General features: G+C 36.2%; 1 protein-coding gene across 3 annotated transcripts in view; it reads left to right on the top strand.

The window, feature by feature from the left end:
- TTC7B (tetratricopeptide repeat domain 7B) overlaps positions 1–23,610 on the top strand; it is a 148,820-nt gene that overhangs the window by 69,266 nt on the left and 55,944 nt on the right. For all 3 annotated transcript variants that reach the window (XM_075503433.1, XM_075503432.1, XM_075503431.1), the window contains exons 10-15: positions 2,890–2,973; positions 4,224–4,328; positions 5,695–5,812; positions 6,010–6,067; positions 9,936–10,008; positions 11,320–11,480. In XM_075503433.1, the coding sequence (XP_075359548.1) occupies positions 2,890–2,973; positions 4,224–4,328; positions 5,695–5,812; positions 6,010–6,067; positions 9,936–10,008; positions 11,320–11,480 (599 nt within the window). The remainder of the gene's footprint in view (positions 1–2,889; positions 2,974–4,223; positions 4,329–5,694; positions 5,813–6,009; positions 6,068–9,935; positions 10,009–11,319; positions 11,481–23,610) is intronic.

The following is a 23,610-nucleotide window of genomic DNA, read 5'->3' as shown; positions in this document are numbered from 1 at the left end:
CTAAGTATTACAATAAACACAAATTTCAAAATGTAAAAACCTTCTGATCAGTTATGTAATAGGCGTGTAATTTTTTGCCAGCTTCATTCTCTGTGAGCTAATTATGATTGTTCTAGTGGAGCTGGTGTAGCTTCAAGTCAGAAAGCACCATTGTTCTAACTGTGGAAATGATATTCACCCACCAGTTCCAGCATCTTGTTATCATCATCTGGTTTAGCTATAGCTGATTACTTACAGAAGTAGTTAGCTGTGATATAAGAACATTAGATGACCAAAAATCTGCCTCATCCTTGCTAAACTATTCTAATGCTGAGTCATGTTCTTAACTGAAAAGGTCTCATTTCTTTATGGAGTTTGTATACCATGGGCTTTCAATTTCTCACGGCTTTTTCAACTAGATCAAAGAACTTTTCTACTGTCATAATTCTCTCCTACATAAAAGTACTCTTGACTGTCATCAAGTTGTTTTTTAAGCTTCATAGGATATGACATAATGAGCTTATCAATGTGCTACTAGGAGAGATGTTTTCCAGACCAGAAATTTTCCTAAATACTCATCTTTCAACTCTCTAACTTCAAGCATATTCTTTTCAGGACAAGACCATAGTGCTAAGCAACAAAATTCAGTAATGCGTTCAACATTACCTGTCCATAAAGTGATTTGTGATTATTCACAAGGCAATATCACCAGCTGCACTCCTGCCTTTCAGGAGAGTGATTGTGCTGAATGCGTTTTCAATTAGTTAAGTCAGTTGCCATTATCCTGAACGTTAACTTGCAGTTTTCCAGGGTACCATTGCTTGTTATGTATTTCTCATTGATTTCTTGATGGAGCCTGTTGCTCTTTGAAATTACTTGTTGTTACTTGGTTCAGAAGAACCCAGTTTGAGGTGTTCGTGTTGTTGTGTAGGTCACATACACGTATGTGCACATATACCCCTTACCCCCGGCACATGCTAACTGCCAATTTTGTGATCTTATGAAGAAAAAAAATCATGGAACATGTCACATTTCATACTGAATGAATAGAACTTGAAGTCAAGGAAAAAGAATGGTAAATAGATCATTAGTACGTTGAAACTCAAGCCTTTTAGAATAATCTACAATTGTGTCCTGTGTCCCTATAATTACAAAATTATAAAAACCTAAAGTATCAACTTCTCCAACTTCTTTATTTTCTGCCAGTTAGAATTGGCAATTAATTTTTAAGTAAGCAAGGCCTAGAAAATAAGATTTTTATTTTTCTAATTGTGAATAAATACCTCTATATAACTAGTGCACGTGTATACACGTATTAATATGTAAAAATGGGAGAAGAAAGTATGATTAGGCAGCTTAAAAAGTTATAAACGTACTTTGACTTTAAGTATTAAGTTTCCGTGGACTGCTTGTTTGTGTGAATCTCTGGGATTATATGGCTGGTGTAGGTCAGAGTTCTGGAAGAAATGCTGAAATTACACTGGTATCAAAACAGGTATAGTGAGTTGTATTTGAAAAGATAAGCCTGAATTCATTCTCCTTCATTTGGAGGCACTCAGGTTAGCACCATAGTTACAGTAATCGGTGGAGAGAGAGAGAGAGAGGGATTTAGCAACTTTTGTTTTCTGCCGAGTTCATGCAGGAAGGTGGAGGAGTGTGCCTTACCTAGGCATCTCTGCGAAGTATCCAAAGTAATAGAAGGTATCACACATAACCAACTTATTTGTTCCTTGCTGTGATCTTTTTGCTTCCACTCATGGAAAGAAAGTCCAATGGGAAAATAAATCCCATGTTGGTTTTCTTAACAGACATTTAGTTAACTTACTACACATACAATCTGATGACGAATTTGTAACAACAGTATTAGAAGGAATTTGTTTTTAAAAACTTCATTCCTCTATAATAATTTAATACAAATCCTGTTTAGCAATAGTCTTGATACTGGACATGGTGTAGTAGGAAAAATTCTAGTATACATTACTTATATGTAGCAAATAACGCACTTCTTGTATTTGTTTTGTTTCATCCTCAGTGTGTTCTTTGCTTCAGGTTCTGTTAAAGTGTGGGAACACGCTACACACCTGGCTGTGCTTTCTGTAATGTTAAGGCTGAGTTTGAATGTGAAAAATAATTCATGGTATTACGGTTTAGTATATACATTATAGCTATCAGAGCAGAAAAGCTGCTTCATGTAATTGGACTCTGCAGACTAGGAAGTTCATTGCTAAATCAGTTTAATCCAGAAAAGTATTGCACCTTTCAACTCTCTGGAGCTGGCCTAATTAGTAAAAATGAGCACAGCAAAGTGAAATAATTCTTACTGACAACAGCAGATATGAAACCTTCAAAATTAGCATATAATGCTAGTTTAATATATTTAATGTCATTATAGTAAATAATGAATTTCCTTTTGGCATTCAGTTAAGTTGAAAATCTCAGCAGAATATGGAATGTGAAGTTAAAATTCTTAAAAATAGAAATAATACTGTCAGGTGAACCTTTTCCCCCCCTTTTAAGTGGTACTGATAAGTCCTTGTGCCATTGCTTGTTAAGGTTCACAATTTAGGAAGAATGTGTGTACAGTTTTCCTTTTCACTTAAGACTTATCTCCTGCCTTTTGCAGCTGATACCTTCAGTAAGCTGATATTTATCATTCCTTCTTTCAGACTAAATAGGACAGTGCCAGCAGGAGTATTTAAACAAACATAATAAATGGGAAATCAGTTTTCTGTTCAATTCTTTTTTTCCATGTAGAATTTGGCAGCTGTTTTCACTTAACTTGTTTGAATGATTTACATTTTTAACTACATGTATTTTAGATATGAGTTTGTAAGAAAATTTTTATACTAGTGTATCTTCTTAACAATTGAAGAACGTGCCCTTAAATAACAATTTTCCCCCCAAAATTAGTGTTTAGAAAGAGCCATGAAGTTTGCGTTTGAAGAGTTCCATCTCTGGTATCAATTTGCATTGTCCTTGATGGCAGCAGGAAAAGTAAGTTTAATTTTTGGATGTAATTCTTGTATTGATGGCTTTTGATAACAACTTTTGGCACTTCCATTATTTTAATCTATAGTGTTTTTGAAAAGAATTCTAATCCTTAAATCAGCTAAGTACACTGTACACCTGAATTTATGCCTAGTGCTGTACAAAGACTGTTGTTATTTCAATAGTTTCTAACTTAGGAAGACTGAAAAGTGATGATAAGAACTGTCTTGCCAACAAGCTTAAGCTAAGCTAATTGAATATAAGTAGTGAATTATACCAGATCATATTATCCAGTAACAACCTTGTTTAAGTGCTGTTTTGATGAATGAATTTTACGCTTAGGTACAAATGAATGCTGATTCATGATGCTTTTGCCTTTTTTTTTTTTTTTCTTTGGGAATTTCTGATTGTGTCTTTTTTTAATATTACTGTCTTGGAGACTGTGTATTCTGTGCAACTAAAGTGAGTTGGATTTAAAAAAAAACATTATATAACCTAGGAACTTATGTTATCAGATGCAATCTTCTATTTTTGGTTTCTTTTGTTTTTCCCTGTCACGTTAGAGAAAATAAATCACATTCATTATGTAATATAAATAATACTGATTTTCTAAAAGATCGTTCTCAATGGGGGTAATTTGCTTATCTTCAGTATGGGGGAAAGGAATGATTTGTGTTTTCTTTAGAAAATATTTTTAGAAGCACATTGGTTCTGAAGGGGCTTGATTCTTCTTCTCATTCTCAGTTTACTTAGAGTTATCTTCTAAACTGTGATTGGATGGAGGCAAATGAATTAAAAAAAGAGGAGCAGTGCCACTCTGTTGTACAATCTTACATCAGAGCTATTCCTAAGTGCTGTTGTAACTCCCAAAGAGGACTAAAACACTGCTTGTTCTGAAGACTCTGTCCTGTTCCTGCTCTTTCATTTGCCTGGCTCAAATGTTGTGAGCTTACAGGCCTAGCAAAGTTTTAAATGCATCTCAAAACTGTTTTCTGAATCATATACTATTGGCATTACACTCTGGGCAAATGTTTCACTGGGGACACTTAATGATAGTTCATAGGGGTTAAATAATGCCAGCAGTGCCTAAAGTCTTGTGTTTCACTTGCATGAGGAGTTGTGACAAATTGTCAACAAAATGTTTAGTAAAGTCTCCTTCACGCGGGAAAAATAAAGTAAATGGTGGAAATAGGAATCTTCTATCTGTGAAACATATTTATGCTTTTTGTAATTTCAATGGAAAATCTTTTTAACAGTCTGCTCGAGCTGTTAAAGTCTTGAAGGAATGTATACGTTTGAAACCAGATGATGCAACTATTCCACTCCTTGCTGCAAAGCTCTGTATGGGATCTCTCCACTGGGTAAGCTTTGCCACTCTTTGTCTTTTCAGCAAGAGCTGTACTACAATGCAAGAAGATCTTGGTTTAGGGTTGTAGCAAATCCTTTTGCACAGTGACTACGTGCACTTGGTCATCTCTGAAAATACAGCACAGATACATATATGCACATGTGCATCCCTGTTTGCATGGCTAATTTAAAATATTTGACAGCAATGGTTGTGTTTGTCAAGGTAGCATATCTTGATATTGATCTAAGACACAGCTAAAAATGTATTAGAAATTGAAATGTAGGCATACGGAGATTAAAAATGCAACTTAGACTTCTGTTTCCTCTGTGCAAGAGGAAAATAACCTTTTTTGGAAGATAATGAGACAAATCTCTTATATTCAAGAGACTCTTCTGGTGACACCGTGTTTGCAGACAGCTGGGGCTTACGAATTCCTAGTAGGGACAGTGTCTTTTTAAAAAATATTACTGGAGTTGTATTTTAGATACCTCAAAATTGGTGTGTCTGTACAAAAAACATTAAGGTGATCAAAGTACATTGTGTGGTTTTCAAGATAGACGTGTAATTTTTAGAAGAATGAGTGTATTTAAAAAAGGAGGAAAAGACGAGGGAAAGGTCACAATCAGAAATTGAGAAAATAGTGCAGTAGCAGAAACATGACTTGCTGAGTCTGGCAAAAATACAGTCTTAATAATTAACGTAGATCCTAGTTCTATAAATTGTTCCCTACGGATTGACTCCATATGGAGTAGTTTACTGTACTTAGCATTTACATTTACTGGAATAGATTCAGATTTTTTTTTTCTTTCTAGATTGTTAAATGGTATGCTAGCGTGGGTTTGCAGTTAAACCCTGATCTTTTACACGTTTCTCTATTTATGAGTTCACGTACATTCAGCAATACTGTATGTGATGCAGAGGTCTGCGTGGCTATGCTTTTTTTTTGCAGGGTTGAAGCCATAGTTCTTGTAATTGATTTTCCTAAATAAATGGTTCATGGGGCAAGAACCCTACTTATGAAAGGCAAAAGTGGTAGATGGCATACATGGACCAGAAATGCCTTTTTTATTTAAAAAGAAAAATAGCAAAAACACAGGAAGTTTAGAATGATCTGTGTGTTATGTGCCAGAGTTTCTCTCAACTGTAGGAATAGGTGCTTCAGCTTAAATCTGTGTTCTTTACTCAGTATTTAGCAGGAAAACTAAGTCTAATGAAAAACGAAATAGTCCTTAAAAGCAATCATGGCTGAGATTTCAGCAGACTCAGTGCACATAATACACATGCTGTACATTCTTAATACACATGCTGTGCGTTCTTCTCATTATAATGTAAGCTTTAGCTAGTTTTAGACTTACCTGGATGTTTTATAATATTTTCAGTTGGAAGAAGCTGAAAGATTTGCCAAAACAGTTGTTGATCTTGGGGACAAAACAGCAGAGTTCAAAGCAAAAGGCTACTTGGCACTGGGATTGACTTACAGTCTGCAGGCTACTGATGGTAAGATAGAAAAAACATTCACATTTGGAAATTCCCATGTTACCTAAAAAAGGATACCTAGCAGAATGCTAGACTTAAAATTAAAGCTTCTGTGTGCAACCATTTTTTTTCAGCCAATGTATTAAAACTTCTTCAATGAGCATGTGGAATGAAATCTCTTGATCTTGCATATCACTGATTAAATATATCCTTTTCAGCATCTTTGCGAGGGATGCAAGAGGTCTTGCAGAGAAAGGCTCTTCTTGCATTTCAGAGGTGAGTGGGTGTTAATCTTTTCATTTCATTCTGCTGTATGTAGTGAAAAGCTTTATTATGTGTTAAAAAGAGGGACTTGTAAAAGATTGTGTAATGAGGATTTCACCTCTGGGAGTCTCCCTTCGTGAGTACAGGATGTATTTCGTTAGCATTTACTTCATCATTTTCTGTCAGAAATATCTAAATTGATTTCTAAGGATTTCCTTTTATTTCATTTTAAAGACATTTGTGTGGCTCTCTGGCATAAAATATTTGCTCAGAGGAGTATTCTGTTCTGATCTAGAAGGGAAAATGGTATGATGCAAGGTTTCCAGTCATGGTTCAATGTGATAGTGTTTCTAGAGGATTTGGTTGCTGATCAGGTTATATAGCAGGCTCTTGCAATTATCTCTGTAGAGGCAGAGCAATAATTGAGGCCCTGCTGCTGTGGATGAGGGGTGAAATGCAGGTAGTAAGGTAGTAAGCTAGGGCGAAAAAGAAAAAATTCTATCTGGACATTTAACAGCGTAGGCAGTGACAAAGCAAATGCCCCGTCTTCCAAGTGCCTTACACAGAAGTAGTGCTGCTGGGGATGACAGTGGTTCATTCTCAAGGGTTTGACTCTGCAAACGAAATTACAATAAACAGGTGAATGAGAACATCTCTACCGTAATTATAGAAGAAACAAATCTTGATGGCAAAGCTGGCAGAAGTGCTGCAACATCTAAATATGTCTCTCTTCATGTTTATATAGCCTTTGAAAACCCTGCTTTGGTGAGATAGGCCTAAATGCTTCACGGAAGCTGATTTGTGCATTAATGTGAAAGCGAAGTCTAGGATTTTTGTTGGTGATTTTGTATCTGAGGGGATAGAGTTGAAAAAGTGTTTTGCGGGTAACTTTAGAGTGAGGCTTGTATGTATTGGTCCTTCCTTTTTCTGTCTTAATTATTGCTCTGTATGCAAGTGTGTTTTAACATATCTTTGCTCTTCCCATTCCTTAATGGAACGTCAGCATTCTTTCTCCATGTTGAAACTGAACTTTCTACCTCCTGGTTTATACCTTGGTTCCTCAGCCATTCCTCTTACCACTGACTTAATAATCACTGTTTCAAAAATACTGTGCTAACCATTTCTCACCATTTCTACCCATTTGCTACTTTTGAGGTTCTAATAGTGATTTGCTTTCTTCTGCTGATTCTTTGAAGCAGCAAGGGATGAAATGAACCGTAGCCTGAAGCTAGTCCATTCCAGTTCAGTGCCTGCTGACTCCACCCTCCAGTTTAGTATAGTGATTCCTAAAATTCGGAGAGTCGTTCCCTGCTATTGATGTGTCTGGAAAATTTTCATTTTCTGAGGTTTGAGGCTGTGTAGCATTTTGACCACCTGTAAATATGAGGATGCTTTTATAGGTAGCATACTGCTTATTGTGGTAATATTTTATTAGGTTGTTCTAGGAAAATAAGTGGTTTGAGTTAAAAGAGAATAAGCAACACACAGTAGGTTAGGAGAACTATTTTTCAAATGATATTCAGCTTCTTATCACTGTGAGATTACTCTTTCACACTCTCTATTCAAATATTGTTGCTTGGTTGTGTTATGTTGTCTTTCACCCAGGAACTTTTCTGTTTCATTCTCTACAGCTGAACAATAAGCCTCTTGATACCTTCTTAACTGTTCAAAGGCTTCCTAGCAGCAAATTGTGCCAGCTGAAACCTGAAAACATATCTAGCATGTCTTCAGTGAACCATTACAGATGTCCTTTAGCTACATAGGTTGAGTGGAACTTCAGTTTTGTAGTGATATGGAGCTTTGAAATATTTGTGCTTACTACCAGAATATAAATTTATACACAGAAAGTCTTGGGAACATGAGGATTAATTGCATATGATTTCTATGCATCTTTCTGATGCTTTGGGGTTTTCTTTGTTCTTTTCTTTTTCCAGTTGATACAACCTCCTAGAAACAATGTTTTGTATTTTTAAGTGCATGTTCCAGGGTATTGATGTTAAGTTATATGTTCGTCTTTTCTGCTGGCCTTTCTCAGAATGAACTTGTACATAGGCTTTTAATTAAAGTATCTTTTGGAGGTTTTAGTAATGTGCAGGGTATAAGTTTTGAAAACTCTAGTGAATTGCTAATATTGCTGTTAGTGATATTGCTGATATGAGTAGCTCGGACTCTACACAGAATCTTGAATAGAATGGTTTGGCCCTTGAAAAGAACAGAGTTTCTGCATATCAAAAATCCCATAGCTACCTTCTAAGAGAAGGGGAAAAGTATGTTTTGAAAGGTGATTGTTCTGCATATTAACGTTTCCCCACTTGTGTTCATAGAGAGACTCACACCTGATAGATCAGCTGTACTGGAAATACACTTCAATGTGGTTGATAATGTTGCTGGTTCCTTGTGTTGATAACATAGGTATAGGATGTTACCGAAAATTTGTTACCACAGAGCGTATGTTATGCTCAGCATACCAGAGTCATGCCCACTTTCTCTTCCCACATCTTAAAAATAAATGTTTTCCAGGAGGTGGAAGTTGAAATTCTCCATTCATCTCCTGCACAGTTAGTAAAACAAGCAGCTGTACTGGGCTCAGCATTTTGATCTGCCAAGTTTTTTGTTGTGGTTTTTTTGTGTTTTTTTTTAATCACTTACCTAGAGAACCAATTCCTGAAGAAACAGAGGTCCTGAAGAAATACAGTTATGTTTCAGACCCTTGCCTATGCCAGATTTCAAGGCTACTAGTTTGTGATAGTGGCCATTTGAGAAGGTGCTTATTTTTGCACGGTCTTTGCACGGTGCTGAGGGGGTGTTTGTTTCACTAACTTTTTTTATTTATTTATTTTGGAAGACTTTTAGTGCTTTTCCTGTGGTTGGTGTGAATTGGAGTTTCACAGAACTCACCAAATGGTTCATAGATAGTAACAGCTTTATTCTTTCACTAGCTGAAGCTTGGGTGACTGAACAAGTACTCTCTAAGTTTAAATCTCTTGTTCTCACTTAGTCTTGCTTAATTTGTGAACTTAAATTTAAAAAAGGGCTGGTCCTGGACCATGTTAGGCTCTATATTTGACTCCAATCTCCAATTTAGAGATAAATTTAACAAAATATGAAACTGTATCCTAATAACTTAAACTACTTTGATATGCATTGGGTGTAGTTGCTAAACTAATGGAGCTCTCTCTTTGGACTTGAGAAGACAGACATTCATGATGAGTCATATCTTATGCTGCCTTTTACTATAATGCTATGATAAAGAAGCTGTCCAGCCTAGATTTCTTTTACATTGCTACATAGCAAGGTGCTCTGCTAACTTAATCTCAAAGCAACTCAGAGCCAAGATGTAACTGGCTTCCTAGAAGGCTTAGTATGCTGGACTGAAAATGTGCTTAAACTTTGGGAGTCTGAAGAATGAACAAAACTCTGATCTACTTTGCTGCTACCCTTCCTCTTTGAGTTCTGTGCTTCAGAACCATCCTGGTCAGGGTCGGTGCTATTGCTTGGGTACTTCTCATGCAGATGACATTATTCTTGTCTTTGAAGGCATGTTGTTTTGTAGGATTTTTTGTTTGGGTTTTTTTTCCCTTTTCTTAGATAATTACATGTCACGTTTGTTTAGGAGTATATTTTAATTGAAGAATCATTTTGTATTGCTCATTTTTAAGATTTATACTGAATTACATAATTTCTATTAAAAATGACATAATAACGTTCTATTGAAAGTGACACTGGAATGAAACCCACTTATATCAAAATGTAAGCATACATGTAGTGAAGAGATCTGAATATAGGTACATGAATATATATGCATTTGTGTGTATGTCTAACCTGTAGTAACAGGGGAAAAATTCACTGGTTTTTTTTGTTTTGTTTCTGTGTTTTTAAGGGCTCACAGTTTGTCTCCAACAGATCATCTGGCAGCATTTTACTTGGCACTGCAGCTTGCCATATCCAGACAGGTTAGTTGTGTTTTAAAAGTGCAGCCTCACACTGTCATATGAAGATTAGAATTTGTATCTGTTGGTGGATACAGATGAAGATTTCTTCAATAAAAACCTCGTTTTCCTTGTGCATATATGCATATCTATGGAAAAAAAACCCAAAATATTCTCTCTGAACACCTTCAGTCTTGCACACTTCTCCAGAGTTCTGCCACAATATTTCCAGCTCTAGGATTAGAACTAAGACATAAGTCATTCAATTTATTTGTGTCAGCATTTATGTTGCTGTATGGAGAGGAAAAAAAAAGTCAATTTTCACCCTGTTTTTACCTATTACGTGTAATCTCTGCTCAGACTGGTTATCTGGAGAGTGGGACTCTTGAATCTAGTCTTTAATGATCTTGACAGTGCTTAAATCCCGAGTATCTGCTAAGATCCGTGCCTTTTCTGAATACTTGTAGGACGTTTGGTTATTGTGAACAAAATTACAAAAATGTGTTTAAGAAAACTGGAAAATATTTTAAAGCTATAAAAGAGATCAGAGCTCAGTCCAACTTGTACAGCTGTTACATTTAAGGGATTTAGGATTCTACCATATATCACATGAATTTGGATCGTGTGGAGCTGCCTTGTATGTGTCATGGTAAGCCTTTTCCTGTGTCATGTTTATTTTAGGAAATAGTTTTGAGCACAGTAGTTTACATACTCTAGGTGACTACTTTTCATTACTAATGAGTAGCAGAGACATTGGACTATGTCACATTAGAGTGGAATGGATTGTCACTTTAATAGCACAAAATATTTTTCAGTAGCAGGCTATGACTCCATACTTCTGAATTCCAAACTTCTCATGTTGCTTAATTAAATTTCCTGGTTTTAACATTTAGTGTACTTATTTTGAGCAAAAGCACATGCAGCTGAGAAAATCATGAAACTCCATGTGAAGAAAAGTTACAGTTGTAGTCTATCTGTACATTTTAGTTAATGTATTACAATTAAAATATTTTCAAAATCATATAGAAATACAAACAATACTTGAGAAAGAATAGTAAGTGAATATTTTAAAGGGCTGAAGGGAACTGTTTTACTAAAACTTGTATCTTATTTTCCAAGGCTAATATATTATTTAATTTTTACTGTTCACTGTGGAGCATCAGGTCCATTTTAAACTTCTGAGTAGGGTCTTACAGGTGTCTATAGAATTCTATATGGTATCTAGGCGAATATTTTGAAAATTTTATGGACATGCAATCAAGTAATAGGCAATACTTCTAATAGTGGTGCTTTCTTTTTCTGCCCCCCCCCTTTTTTTTTTTTTTTTTTAAACAGATACCAGAAGCTTTGGGTTATGTTCGTCAGGCTCTGCAACTACAAGGAGATGATGCCAACTCTCTTCATCTCCTTGCACTCTTGCTGTCAGCCCAGAAACACTATCATGATGCTTTGAATATCATTGATATGGCCTTGAGTGAATATCCAGAAAATTTTATGTGAGTGAATGTCATGTTTGCTTTCTACACTTTCTCTCATATTTATTTTTCTTAGATTCTCATCTCATTCATTTCAAGAAGGGGTGGATTTGAAGATTGGTCTGGGGTTTTTTTCCAACACTCTTCCCCCTGCCCATTTAATGCAAGTCTGCTTTTGATTAAAGGCTTGTTAAATAGTGATTAAGGATTTCGTTTTGGAAGGGAGGCTAGAGCTGGATAGTTGATCTTATTTTGTCTTTTTCTACAGACTCTTTGTTTAGATAATTTCTCCCTGTTGCATGCATTAGAGTATTTTTTCTGTCTTCTGTTTTTATGCAATATTCTAAGAAGGATAAACTGGACTTTACCATTAGCGAGGATAGACTTATCCCATCCTACAGAAAACTCTATGCATATTGTATGGAATCTATTCTGTAAAATACTTCATAACAGAGAATATCATCATTTGCCTGTATAATAACCAGTCATCTGAAGTTGGCTGATAGATAACTAAACAAGTGAACAGGAAAGAAGCACATTTGGTAGATGTTCTCTTGTTGTTTAAGAAAGAAATAATTCTTTGTGTTTATTCTTCATGTTAAGTATATCTTAAAATACATTTGGATTTTGTGCTTTTGTAAGGGTGGGTTTTTAAATTTTTTTCTTATGAAAATCTAATGAAACGCTTCACACCAAAATATCTCGGGGACAGCTTCCATTAGCTTCCAATGTTCTGTTCCGATGCTTTACCAACAGTCACTAAGGTTGTAATCCATAATATTACAAATATCATAGATAATTATTTAGACAATTTTTTGAAGTATCTCAACCTTAACTTTTAAATGACTGTATCATAAGTTGTTACTATATCAGCATACCAGAAAAATATGATTCCTTTAAGAATTACTAGTTTGAAAATAGGGATTATAGTGCTTTTCCTTCCTGTTCCTTGACATTTCATGCCTCTTTTTGACTGTCTATATAGGGTACTGTTGCCTTTTTCCTCATAAATCTGACCAGGACCTCTGTTGATATTACCTCTCCTCAGAACTCCTGGGGCTCGCAGCCAGTTCTGTGCAACTGCTTTTGTGGCCTTTTGCTGTTTCTCGCTTCCCAATTTATCCACACACGTGTAACTTGTCTCTGTTCTTCTTGGGGGCTTTCACACATGCTTCATGATTTCAGAAGTATCTAGCAGTTCTTCTCCCAAACCTGTCTGTACTTTCCTCAGGTCTGAGGGACCTGTCAGTAAGTCATGGTTTGAGAGGCAATTGAAGTATCAGCTACCTCATTTTATACCCTATTATTGTTAAAAACAAATATGTTCAAAGCACCATGATCCATCATCTTCTGTCTGTTCTTGGTTCATCTTCTGCCACTTAGTGGCAATGTAAATGACAAAGAAGAAGCTGCTATATCTCTCAGATATTAATAGTCTAGAAGAAGTATTTCTGAAATTGCAGTTCTCCCTATTGTAATAAGAGAACAAAGGATCATTCAGTAAAATGTTTAAAATTACTCTTGTGAGCATTCAAAAGGTATTTATGGGTTTTTCAAATACGGTTCATGGCCTTTCTGTACTTGTTTATAATTTCATCTTGTGGTTAAACATGTTGCCTGAGTTGTTTTAAAAAGTACTGATCTTTCAATTTATGTATGTATATTAATCATATGGGGCATAATGGTGGTTCTAAATTGTTAGTCCTGTTGTATAATACAAACACCGTGGTGATACAGTGTACTATGTTACAACCTACTGGTACAGATCCGGGAATTTGAGAGGAATATCTTGGCAGTAGGAGTCGCCATCAGATGTGGCAACAATTGCTGAAGAATCCAAGGTGAAACACAGCTGTATGTGTATCTAGACAGTCTTTGAGAGTCTTGTTTTTAGTTCTGTCAGGTTCCTTCTAGCGCTCAGAGAAGTCAAGGGTATGACTGAGATTCCTTGTGTGCTCTCTGCAATTGATACTGACAGCCAGCCAGACACATCGGGTCAATAATATAAGTTTGGATTGATTCCCTCATGTAACTGGGTTATTTTTGTGAAGATTTATCAGCAAAACCTCAAGTTTACAATCTGTTCTTGCACACTATATCCGGTGCTCTTGAAACGGTTGACAACGTGTATGTGCATATATATAAAATATAAAACACAAATGCTTAGTGTATTGTTGACTGTTTTCTTATTCTGCAACTTCTGTAAACAGTACAATATCATATTACTTCCTAGCAGACTGGGAAGAGATCCTCTTGTGTTCCTCTAAGGCTTGCTAATTTTTAGATAAACATTTGATTATTCACCTGTGGTATTTCATTGGCTTTTGTAAACACTTCAAATATCATCATGTTTTATGTTTTATCTTTCAGTTATGTGTGCAATCCCAGTAGGCTAAATAGTACAAGACTTTTCTTGGTATTCTCTGTATTTCTGTCAGAATTAATCCATTACCTCAGCCTTATGCAAAATGATACTTTGGTAGCTTTGCAGCATAATAGATCTCTGTACTTGGAAAATATTAAAGTAAAAAATAGGGTTTGTGATTTGTGTTATTTCTTATTTCTTTTATTATTATTCTTATCCGCATACCTCTGAATGCTGTAATTGCATTGCTGCACTGAGTGCTGTCCTGCCCTGTTCACAGTTGTATGTTCTTTTTGTTTTGCTTTTCTTTGAAAAGAATCTAAATTTTCAGAAGTTTATAATACTACATCTTTGTAAAATGCCAGAGGTTGCAAGGAAGTCATGGAATACACTGTGAGTCATGCTGAGAAGTGGATACTTTCCAGCACTCTTGTGTCATAGTCAATTAGTAAATATGTTGCCTGTCAGTTTTTAACCTTTGAAAATCTGATGCATTCCTAGAATTCATGTTCAATGTTTGAGGCATATAGCAAGCATACCTTTGTACCTTAAATTAGCGTTAACCTTCCTGCACTATAAAGCTAGAAAGTTGCTGAACAAACATGGCCAACCAGATAATGATTTTGCCCCATGCACCTCTAGGGCAGTAAGTAGAAAGAAATTCCTCAGAGCCAAAGACTTCTGTCCCATCATCATCTAGTGGAAGCAGTGGAAGGAATGAGCAAAGATCACATTGTGCTGTTAGCAGCAAGGTATAGCTTTTTCTTTGGATAGAGAGTTGATTGTTCTTCCTTTGTTTGTTATATTGACAGCATAAATATGCAGTCTGCTGTGAGACCTTAAGGGATATAGGAAAAACTATTGGTGAAAATCTAAGAAACTTCTAAAAGTGAAATAGGTATGTAGTAATGTTTTCCAGAAATAATCAAAATGCAGGATATTTGCTGAATATCTATAGCACTATCATTTCAAACTTTTTGTAACCTTAAAATCCTAGGTTGTAACCACGCTACTTATAAACAAGTTACCTGTGTTTTTCAGAGCAATACAATCAATCTACTTTTAAATGCTAGCTAACCTCTGAAGCCTCCTGAAATCTGGGATTGCTTTGATCCAGGGACAAATACATCTCTAGACAAAAAGATTACTGAACAGATTAAGATTACTGAAAAGATTAGGAATACCCTGCTCTGGTGAGATGGGTGGGAGTAAGGTGCCAGCACCAAAAAATCTGAATAGTTAATCTCAGTCAGGTTGTATTGCATTTGAATTCTTCTAAAGTTACACTGTTTTTTCCCCACCTTTCATGAGACAACTTGTCCCTGTAGTAGAAATGTGAAGTTCAGTTCTTCTCCAGCTTGACAGGATTTGAGCCCACAGATGATGCAGCTCAGAGTCCTAACCATCAAACTAGGTGGGAGTCTGGGTGAGATGATCCATTTCTCCTCTTGAAACAGAAGCAGGCACATGCTGCCCTGAATGCAAAGAGAGTAGGCAGGAAGGAGCCACAATATATCCTAAATTACTAGAGTACTTAGCTACGAAGGAGGCTTGAGGTCTTAGCTGCTTGGATTTTCCTTGAATTTTATTTATTTTAATCCAATGATTCCCTACTCTGAATGTATAAGCAGTCCCAGAGGTGTGCATTACAGTCTGAAGTTGTATTCAAGGTGATGCAAGGTAATGGTGGTTGTGTTGCATTGGTTCATATTGGGCTTGTATATCCTGTGCAATATATATAGTACAGTTATATGTGCGATTACCTGAGGAGCCTTATTTACAAACTCCTTTCCATGACTCTCTCTTGTCTTTTTATCTGCTTGTTACGAGGAATCTATATCATAGTGGTCTTTTGAATGATATGAAATCTTGAAACAACACGTCTATCTGTTTCTACTTCATGGTTAGTCAAAAGTAGATTCTCAGTCAAGGGGGACAGAGGTTTCTTAATGAAATACTTGTGATATTGTTTTCTTATCTTAGCTGTTTGGGGTTCCCTCGTTATTTCAAGTGTTGGGGCACTTAGACAAGTATAAGTGCCTGAAATAAGTGTAATTAGGCAAAATAAATAATAAATATTAATTGCTAATTTTATGCTGAAAATTGAACTGCAATGGATAGCAGTTGACAAGCTTTTAAAGTAGCAGAAGTAGGGAACAGCAGATGGGTTATTTGAGGAGTGCAAGCATGTTATTTTAATGTTAAGTACACTCAAAAAGGAAAGACATATGGTAACAGGTTTGAAGACAACTGAAGACTAAGTTCACAGTTTAAACATTTACATTTGTTGAAGTGTGATGGAAATTTTTTTCTTCCAAGCATATTTCACAGAAGCATCAGGCCAATATGTCACTCCTCTGAAAACTATTAAATCCTTTCCTTCCTGACCCTCAAGGGCTCCTTTGAGCTACATTAGGTTTCCCAGAATTGCAGAGCCTTTTAACATCCCTCTCAGTTCATTGATTAAGAAACTTGTTTCCTTCTGGGAGTTGGCTGGATGGGCATAACAGAAGAGCTGCTTGGTGCATGCAGTGTATGATAGTACATACACTGATGTTTTGTGGGATAGGGGTGTAGTTATCTATTAAAGGGAATGGACTACGCTATTCTGTTTTCCTAGGGTTGGTTGTAGTTGCACTGCAGTGTGTCGTGCTGGTTAAACTTGCCTTTTTTTTTTTTCTCCTTGATAAATAGAGCACTGGGAATTATTTGAGGACAGGGCAGTAATATATGATTGGACAAGTAGTAGTGATCTGCTAGGCTTGCCAAAATCATGTCTTTCAGGTTGGTGTATACATTCTTGTCAACATTTGACAACATGCTTTTTGAAATCCATTCCATTTTGATCCTGTCTGTCTTGGGAGTTAAATGAATTTGTTCTCAGGAATGATTTTTCTGTGAGTCATGAAAGTATCAGTTGCTTGTGTTTTTTCTTTTCATGCTGGGATTGGTGGTGTGTTCCCCCCCCCCCCCCCCCCCCCCCCCTTTGGTTTTTGTTATGTGCTTTTACAGAATGGTCCATTAAAAAAAGACATTGTTGGTAGGTAGATACTATTTTATATAACAAACTGGTTATTGGCCTCAGGGTCTTATCCTGAATTATATTTGCTAGGCTGTATATTCTTCTTTGAAACTTGATTGAAAGAGTCCCAGTTTGGGTCATGAGCTGGCTGCCGCAGGGTGTTCAAGGCAGGAAAACAAAAAGTTTTCAAGTATAACTAATTTGTTCTGGCTTTAGTCAGAAACTATCTTCATTATAGTTTACAGATTTACATTTTCTTAAGGACATTGAGTTCATAAGATGGAATACAGCAGACATAAACTCCACCAAAAGTCACAGGACTGACTGCTGCTTTTCCTTGCAAAGAAGCAATGCTACTGCTTTGTGAACAAATATATGGGGAATAATATTTCAAAGGGTGCAGCGGAGGCCATCCAATGAACACCAAGGACACCTATTCATGGTTTCCACAAAATTGTGTTATTTTGGGGCTCAAGGGCTGCTTTTGTTGCATCTTTTGCTTGTTTGAGAGTCAGGCTTCAAATAGCAATCAGAACTGCTTGTTTTTACTTCATCTATGTTTCTGTATATATATGGGCTTCCCACTACAGGGATTCCGTGCAACCAAAGTTGGAGGAGATTACTCTTATGATTAATATTGGCACTACAGAAATCTGTCACTTTTCCTGAATCACTTGGAACAGGTTTCACATCTTTTGGGTATGTTTGGTGATTGTTTGAGAAACAGTTTAGGAGACTTTTTTTATTAAGTTAAATGATTTTCCAGAGTTTTTACAAAAACTAGATTTGGTTGCTTGACCTCCTGTTGCCGGTGTTGGGCATCCAGTGATTCAGTCAATTGGATTTCCTGAAGGAACAGGATTGATAGAAGCAGCTGAAAAAAATACCTAAGTAGACATTGCTGATAGTTGTGTTCGGTAACCTCTTCTCATTAATTGTGTCTTGTTAGCTTGCAAATGCAGCTTGGATAATTGAGACTCATTCCTGACTGTTGACACTTCGAACAAAAATGAGAAGCAGATGTGATTAATTGGGAAAGAGGAAACTGGCTTCAGGATCAGGCGAGAGAAATTGATTGGGTAGCGATGTCACAGAAATTCAAAAGAATTCACCAGGAAATAAGATTAATTTGTTCAGTCATGCAAAAAGTTATTTTGAGGTACTTACAAATGATGATTTCTTATGTTTTCTAATGAACGATTTATATCGTTCCTGATAATAAAACTTTCCTTGAATACTCAAAGTGGAGTAGACTGACTGTGCAAGGGTTCACTTTGCAATTGCAGCCAACACATCTATGAATTTCTTTCTGTACTTCACTTATCATGGTGATAGAAGTGATGCACCTAAAATCACTGAATGTGTAAGTAAATCCTTTATAAAACTATACGTATTTCATATTGTATCTAGTTTCATGTTGTCATTCTCCGTGTGGCTTAAATTTTTGCAATTGTGTCATTTTGTGTTTTGATGATCATGCAGATGTTTTGGAGCTGACTAATGTGAAGCTGTAAGCTTTCTACAGCAAGCGTTAAAGGGACAGCTGTCAAAACTGGATGCTCAAATTAATAGAGTTTGAAGCCAAGAGGATCAGTTTTTAAAACGCCTGACCTTCTATATATCAGAAGGTGCTAAATTTGCTTTAGTTTTTCTATTAATATAGGTTTAGCTAAAGCATACTTTCCAGAGGACGTCCAGTCTTGATAAGACTACATCAAAAACTGGAGAAAGCATTGCAGCATGTGGTAGCTTGTTTCAGTGTTTCAGTTGCACTCTTCATTAAGACTGTATTGTTGTTCTTAATTTGAATTGATCCCTTATTTGTTTCCAGCCATTGGTTTTTATATCATTCTTTACTAAGCACTCTGTAATACTAGTGACTTCATACTCTGGTAGCTTCTGTAATCAGGTCACCTCCAAATGTCCTTTCTGATAAGAATGCTGCCGTACTTGCTGACAGTCGGGTACATTCTCTAGCCTTTCAGTTGTCTGTTGCACGGTTGAACTGTAGCTAGTTTTCATCGCATGTAAACAAGAACTGCACAAAATATTTCAGTACCATTTATCACTGCTTTATACAGAGAATCACCTGCATCATGTCTGTTGGAAAGGATTGTGTTAATTATTTCGAGCGTAATTGCTTCATTGGGGGCTTATATTCAATTACCTGTTTGCTGGCATTCTTATTTGCTTCTTGGTCAGCTATTTCTATGATACAGCCTTCACACTCTAATGTGGAAATGCATTTGTTCCTATAGCTATATGCTGGGTTTTTAAAAAGAAATCCAGCCTGAGAGCTATTACACCGTGCTGCTGAACAAATTGTTTGGAAAGTTTCCTACTGTGCTGTTACAAGGATCTTTTCATTAGGAGAGTACATTACGCATAAATTAGAGTCCTGTTGGATTCAAGTGGAATTCCTCAGTGAAGGGTCTTAAAGCAGTCAGCCCTACCTCCTCCGTTTAAAAGAAGCTACAAACTTGCAGACAGTAAACTGTTGTCAAATTCTGGACTGTGAATGAAGTGAACGCTGGGAACTCTAGGACTTTCTTCTAATTTTAACCTTTTTCTTCTAAACCATTTATTTATGAGTAATTACAAGACTGTCAGAAGGGCACTTGCTGATAGTGTGTACTGACTAAGAGAAACTGAATTTGCTAAGGTTTAGCTTCCTCCTACTTCCCCGTTTCTTTTATGTCTCCTGTAACAGTCGGACCTTTTTGCTATATATTTAATTGTTGAGTGCAAGAAGTGACTGGCTAACGTTTTATTTAGGAAAGGAGAATAGATGTAGATTCTTTCAAATAATCAGTTTTGAATAATACTTGTTCAAACTTAATTTTATGCATTCTGCATGCTGCTTTCCCACTTTAATTACTCTGTGGGGTTCATCAGTTAACCTGATTTAATTTACACAAGCAATTGACGCTATGACAGTTTGTTACGGAAATGATATGCAACTGTATGAAGTATGCATGTGAATATGTTTTACATCAACATAGTTATTTTTTCCCCTTAAATTCCGATCATATGAAAAGAAGCCTATGTTGTCAGTTAAAATGTTTTCAGACTTTAATATCTTTCTATAGTGTTACATTCTGCATCACCCTTTTTGTGATTTTTGTTTTGTTTTGTTTTTTTAAATACAGGATCGTTGTCAGACTAGTTAGTTTAAGATTTCACAAGTCATACATTTAGACTTGGTGAGGGCTTTTGTGGGTTTTTTTTTATTTTTTTTTTTTAAACGTAATGCCTAGGTTTAAAACCAGAACAACTTCTGAATTTTCCTAGCATTCCAGGATTTGAATTTGTGGGATATATCAAATGGACACTTAAATGTGAAACCAAAATGAAATATTATGTAACTGCACAGAACTGGTATTTGTCATCTTTCTTTTATGCTCTAATAAGTAACAGGCTATCTATCAGAGTTGATTATATATAAAGTTTATTCTTATATTTAAGCTATTGTAGAAATTAATGTGTTTGTCAGGGAGACTAAGCTATTGTTTGACACTTTGTGTGGCTTGTTTGTTGGTTGTTACCAGATTTATGGGACTCCCACTATATTAATTACTTTCCTACCATCTTTTAATAATTGATTATCATGTAAAAATACCGTTAGCTGAAGTTAGAAATGCAAACTGTTAAATTACTTTAAAAGGTTCTCTTAAAACTTACTAAGTTTACTCAAAGTAGGTTAAACAAAAGCTGCTTTTTTTAATCTTGCATTGTAAACAAGTGGATTTGGTGCATCCTTTTAAATTTTAGCTTCTTCAAGGGGGATAGCTGCTCACTGTTGTGAAGGGTATGCTTAGCTTGACCTCACTGCATAGAAAAGAGTCCTTAAAGGGTTCTCACCAAGGCTTTTGGTGTGTTACACTGAAGGACTAATATTTTTCAAAGCACACACCTTCAGTGTTATGCACAGCTCTTCCTTATGTTCTTCAAGCCTTGAACAATGTAAATAATTTATATAATAATAATGATGTTTACTCCCAATCCTAACTGAAAATAGAGCATTCTGTTCAGTTTTGATTAGGATATGGGGATACGGACCCTTCAGAAGTAGTCTAGTGTAATTAAAAGTTTGCTGTAGAAGGTTTCTTAGTCTGAGGGACTTTAGGGAGACTCCTGATTACCACTATGTAGAGTGACACTGCTCTAGCAGGCAGAGCTGGTGGAAGAATGATAGATAGCATGTCATATTGCCAGATTTGAAGAAAGAATTGGGGAATGAAAGGCAGGTCTCTTCCATGCAGTAGAGTGTGGAATGCAGATATCTAGCTATGGCTAATCCAAGCTGGTGTGCTCATATGGTGCACAGCAACTTGCGAAAATTGCTTACTTGATCCCAAAAGCAAAGCAGCTGGTTTTAAAGTGACACCCAAGGTGAGCAATACCTGTTCACTGAAAGAACTAAGGCTTCTCAATACTAGTAGTGTCACTTGTCGCATAGCAGAGCTCAGTCTTCACTACTTTGAATTTTTGCTTCATTCTACAGAATAGAAGTATCCTTAATAACTTAAGCCAGTATTGGACAAATTAACTCCTCTTGGTCTCCTGACTTTAGAAGAGTGTTGCTGTGGAAGGGAATTGGTGGTGGTAGCATCTGGGTATTTTATTTCAAAAAGTGAAACAGGCTGGCTGAGAAGAAGGAGGCATAATTAAGACAGTTATTTTTACTTTGCAGATTCACAAGCTCTTAACTATGCTACAAATTACACTGGTTGGCTGGTAGGGAAAGCTTCAGATCATGATGTAATAGTGTAATCAATGATGCAATTGATGAGGAAATAGAGCACTAGCAAGAACCTCGGAAGTCACAAGGCTCCATTAGTACAGTTGTCCTATCTGTAATACTTTTCATGGACGTATCGGCTGTATTTTAAGAACAGTTAGGTTCTTTGCTCCACCTCTTCTGCACTCTGTCCAAAGCAAACTGTGAGGAAGCAGTCTTTTCTACAATTTCATTTATAATCTTGAGACCTAATTTCCACCCTTAACGTTTTAATAGTCTGTATGGCCTTTATATGTACTCGTTTTTGTGGAAACATTATCCTCTAGATAAATTGTTCTTTTCCCTTCATGGCGCTTGTCTCATCTGTATTTATAGATAGAATTTGTACCTCTTCTTGGCTTTTTTTTTGCTAGACTGGCTAAATGAAGTATTTTTCATACTCTGCAGTCTCCAGTCAGCTGATCACCCTCGCAGCCTTTCTCGGCAGCTGCTCCAATTTGAAATTTCTCGTGTGTGTGTTTTTAACTGTTATAATGAGAATTATGTATAACATTCCAGATGTGGTCTCACCGGGGTATTGTACAATGGCACTGTCTCTTTCTCTTTCTGCTCCCATGCGTACGTCCCAGAATTGCATCTGCCCTCTTCCCACTGTCTCACCTTGATGAACGTGGCTGTTAGGCAGCTCTGGTTTGGAGTAACTGTTACACAGGTTGTTGGGTACAATCTCTTTATTAAACTTGAACTATAACCCACTTTTCCATTAACAATGTTATCTTTTGGTTTTTGTATGCTATTTTTGTATAAATTTTTCCATGTTATTAAGATTGTATATATTCATCTGTGCCTTCTCTCTTGAAAAAAACATTGGCAATATAGTTGCTGTTCCCCAGTCATTACAGAAGTGATATTTTGTTTAAAGTTTTTACTTTAGAAAGGACAATCTTATGTGTCACTGTTTCCATAATTCTGAGAAATGGATTCTTTTTGACTGCATTAACTTTAGTCACTTTTAAAGTGTTCTGTTCTCCATTTGTCATTGTTTTCATATCTGAGACAACATAGATAAGGATTATGGTGGAGGTTGGGGGTTCATTCCTGAATATCCTTAATCTTCATGCCTTTGTCCCTGTTTAGTATATACATTTTCTTTTTTTCCCCTACTTAGGTGCAAAAAAGCCTTTAAAGACTGTAACTTTTTTGTATAATAACCTGTTCAGGTATAGTTCAGCTTTACTTTTTACTACGTACCTAAGATGCAGCTTTCTGTGCTGATTTTTCTTTCTCTTCTCTCCCCTCTCTGTTTCCCTGCTATTCTTGATAGGATCTCTGCATGTTTCTGATGTCTTACTTGCACAATGTTATAAATCATTGGCTTGTCAAACATCGAGTTTTACCCCTTCAACTTGAGACCTCTTAATCCTTAAACGTTTTAGCATCTTTGTGTTAAATGCCGGGCTCCTGCTGTATCTTGGATGTCTTTGCTAGCCTTCGCTATCAAATTATTTGGGTGTATGCTGCTGAAATTCAAAGACCTGGTTATAAACCCGTTTCGGATTTTTCATTCTTTATTTAAATAAAAATCCAGTAATATATGGATTAGGTTACGAGCAGCTGTTTTATAATGTCCTCATTAGTTAGTGAGAACAGTCTTGAAGTAATGGAGTAATTTGCTGCTTCAGTAGCTATTTCATAAATTTATCAGCTATTAGCTCCAAGAATAACTAAGCCCTTCCACTTAAGAGTTTGATTTCTTCTCCATTTTGCGTCTGGGTAATTAGTCTCCTAAAATGATACAATTAATTTTATCTTTATCTAACGTTAAAGATCTGCATCGATATCAAACACTGATGCTGGAACAAATGCCTCATTAGTCTAATGTCTTTAACAGAACCTGTTTTACCTACTTCCCTTCCCCAAAGGATTTGACCCAAACAGATTTCTGTTCTTGTTATCCGTTATATTTATCCCAGTTTGACACGTCGCTGACACACACTGTTCTACTCTTCATTTCTATTTTGAA

Source organism: Mycteria americana, chromosome 5, assembly GCF_035582795.1.
Source record: "Mycteria americana isolate JAX WOST 10 ecotype Jacksonville Zoo and Gardens chromosome 5, USCA_MyAme_1.0, whole genome shotgun sequence".
In the NCBI taxonomy this organism is placed as follows: domain Eukaryota; kingdom Metazoa; phylum Chordata; class Aves; order Ciconiiformes; family Ciconiidae; genus Mycteria; species Mycteria americana.
The sequence above is the reverse complement of the archived record's forward strand: the minus strand, read 5'-3'. Positions and strand labels throughout refer to the sequence as shown.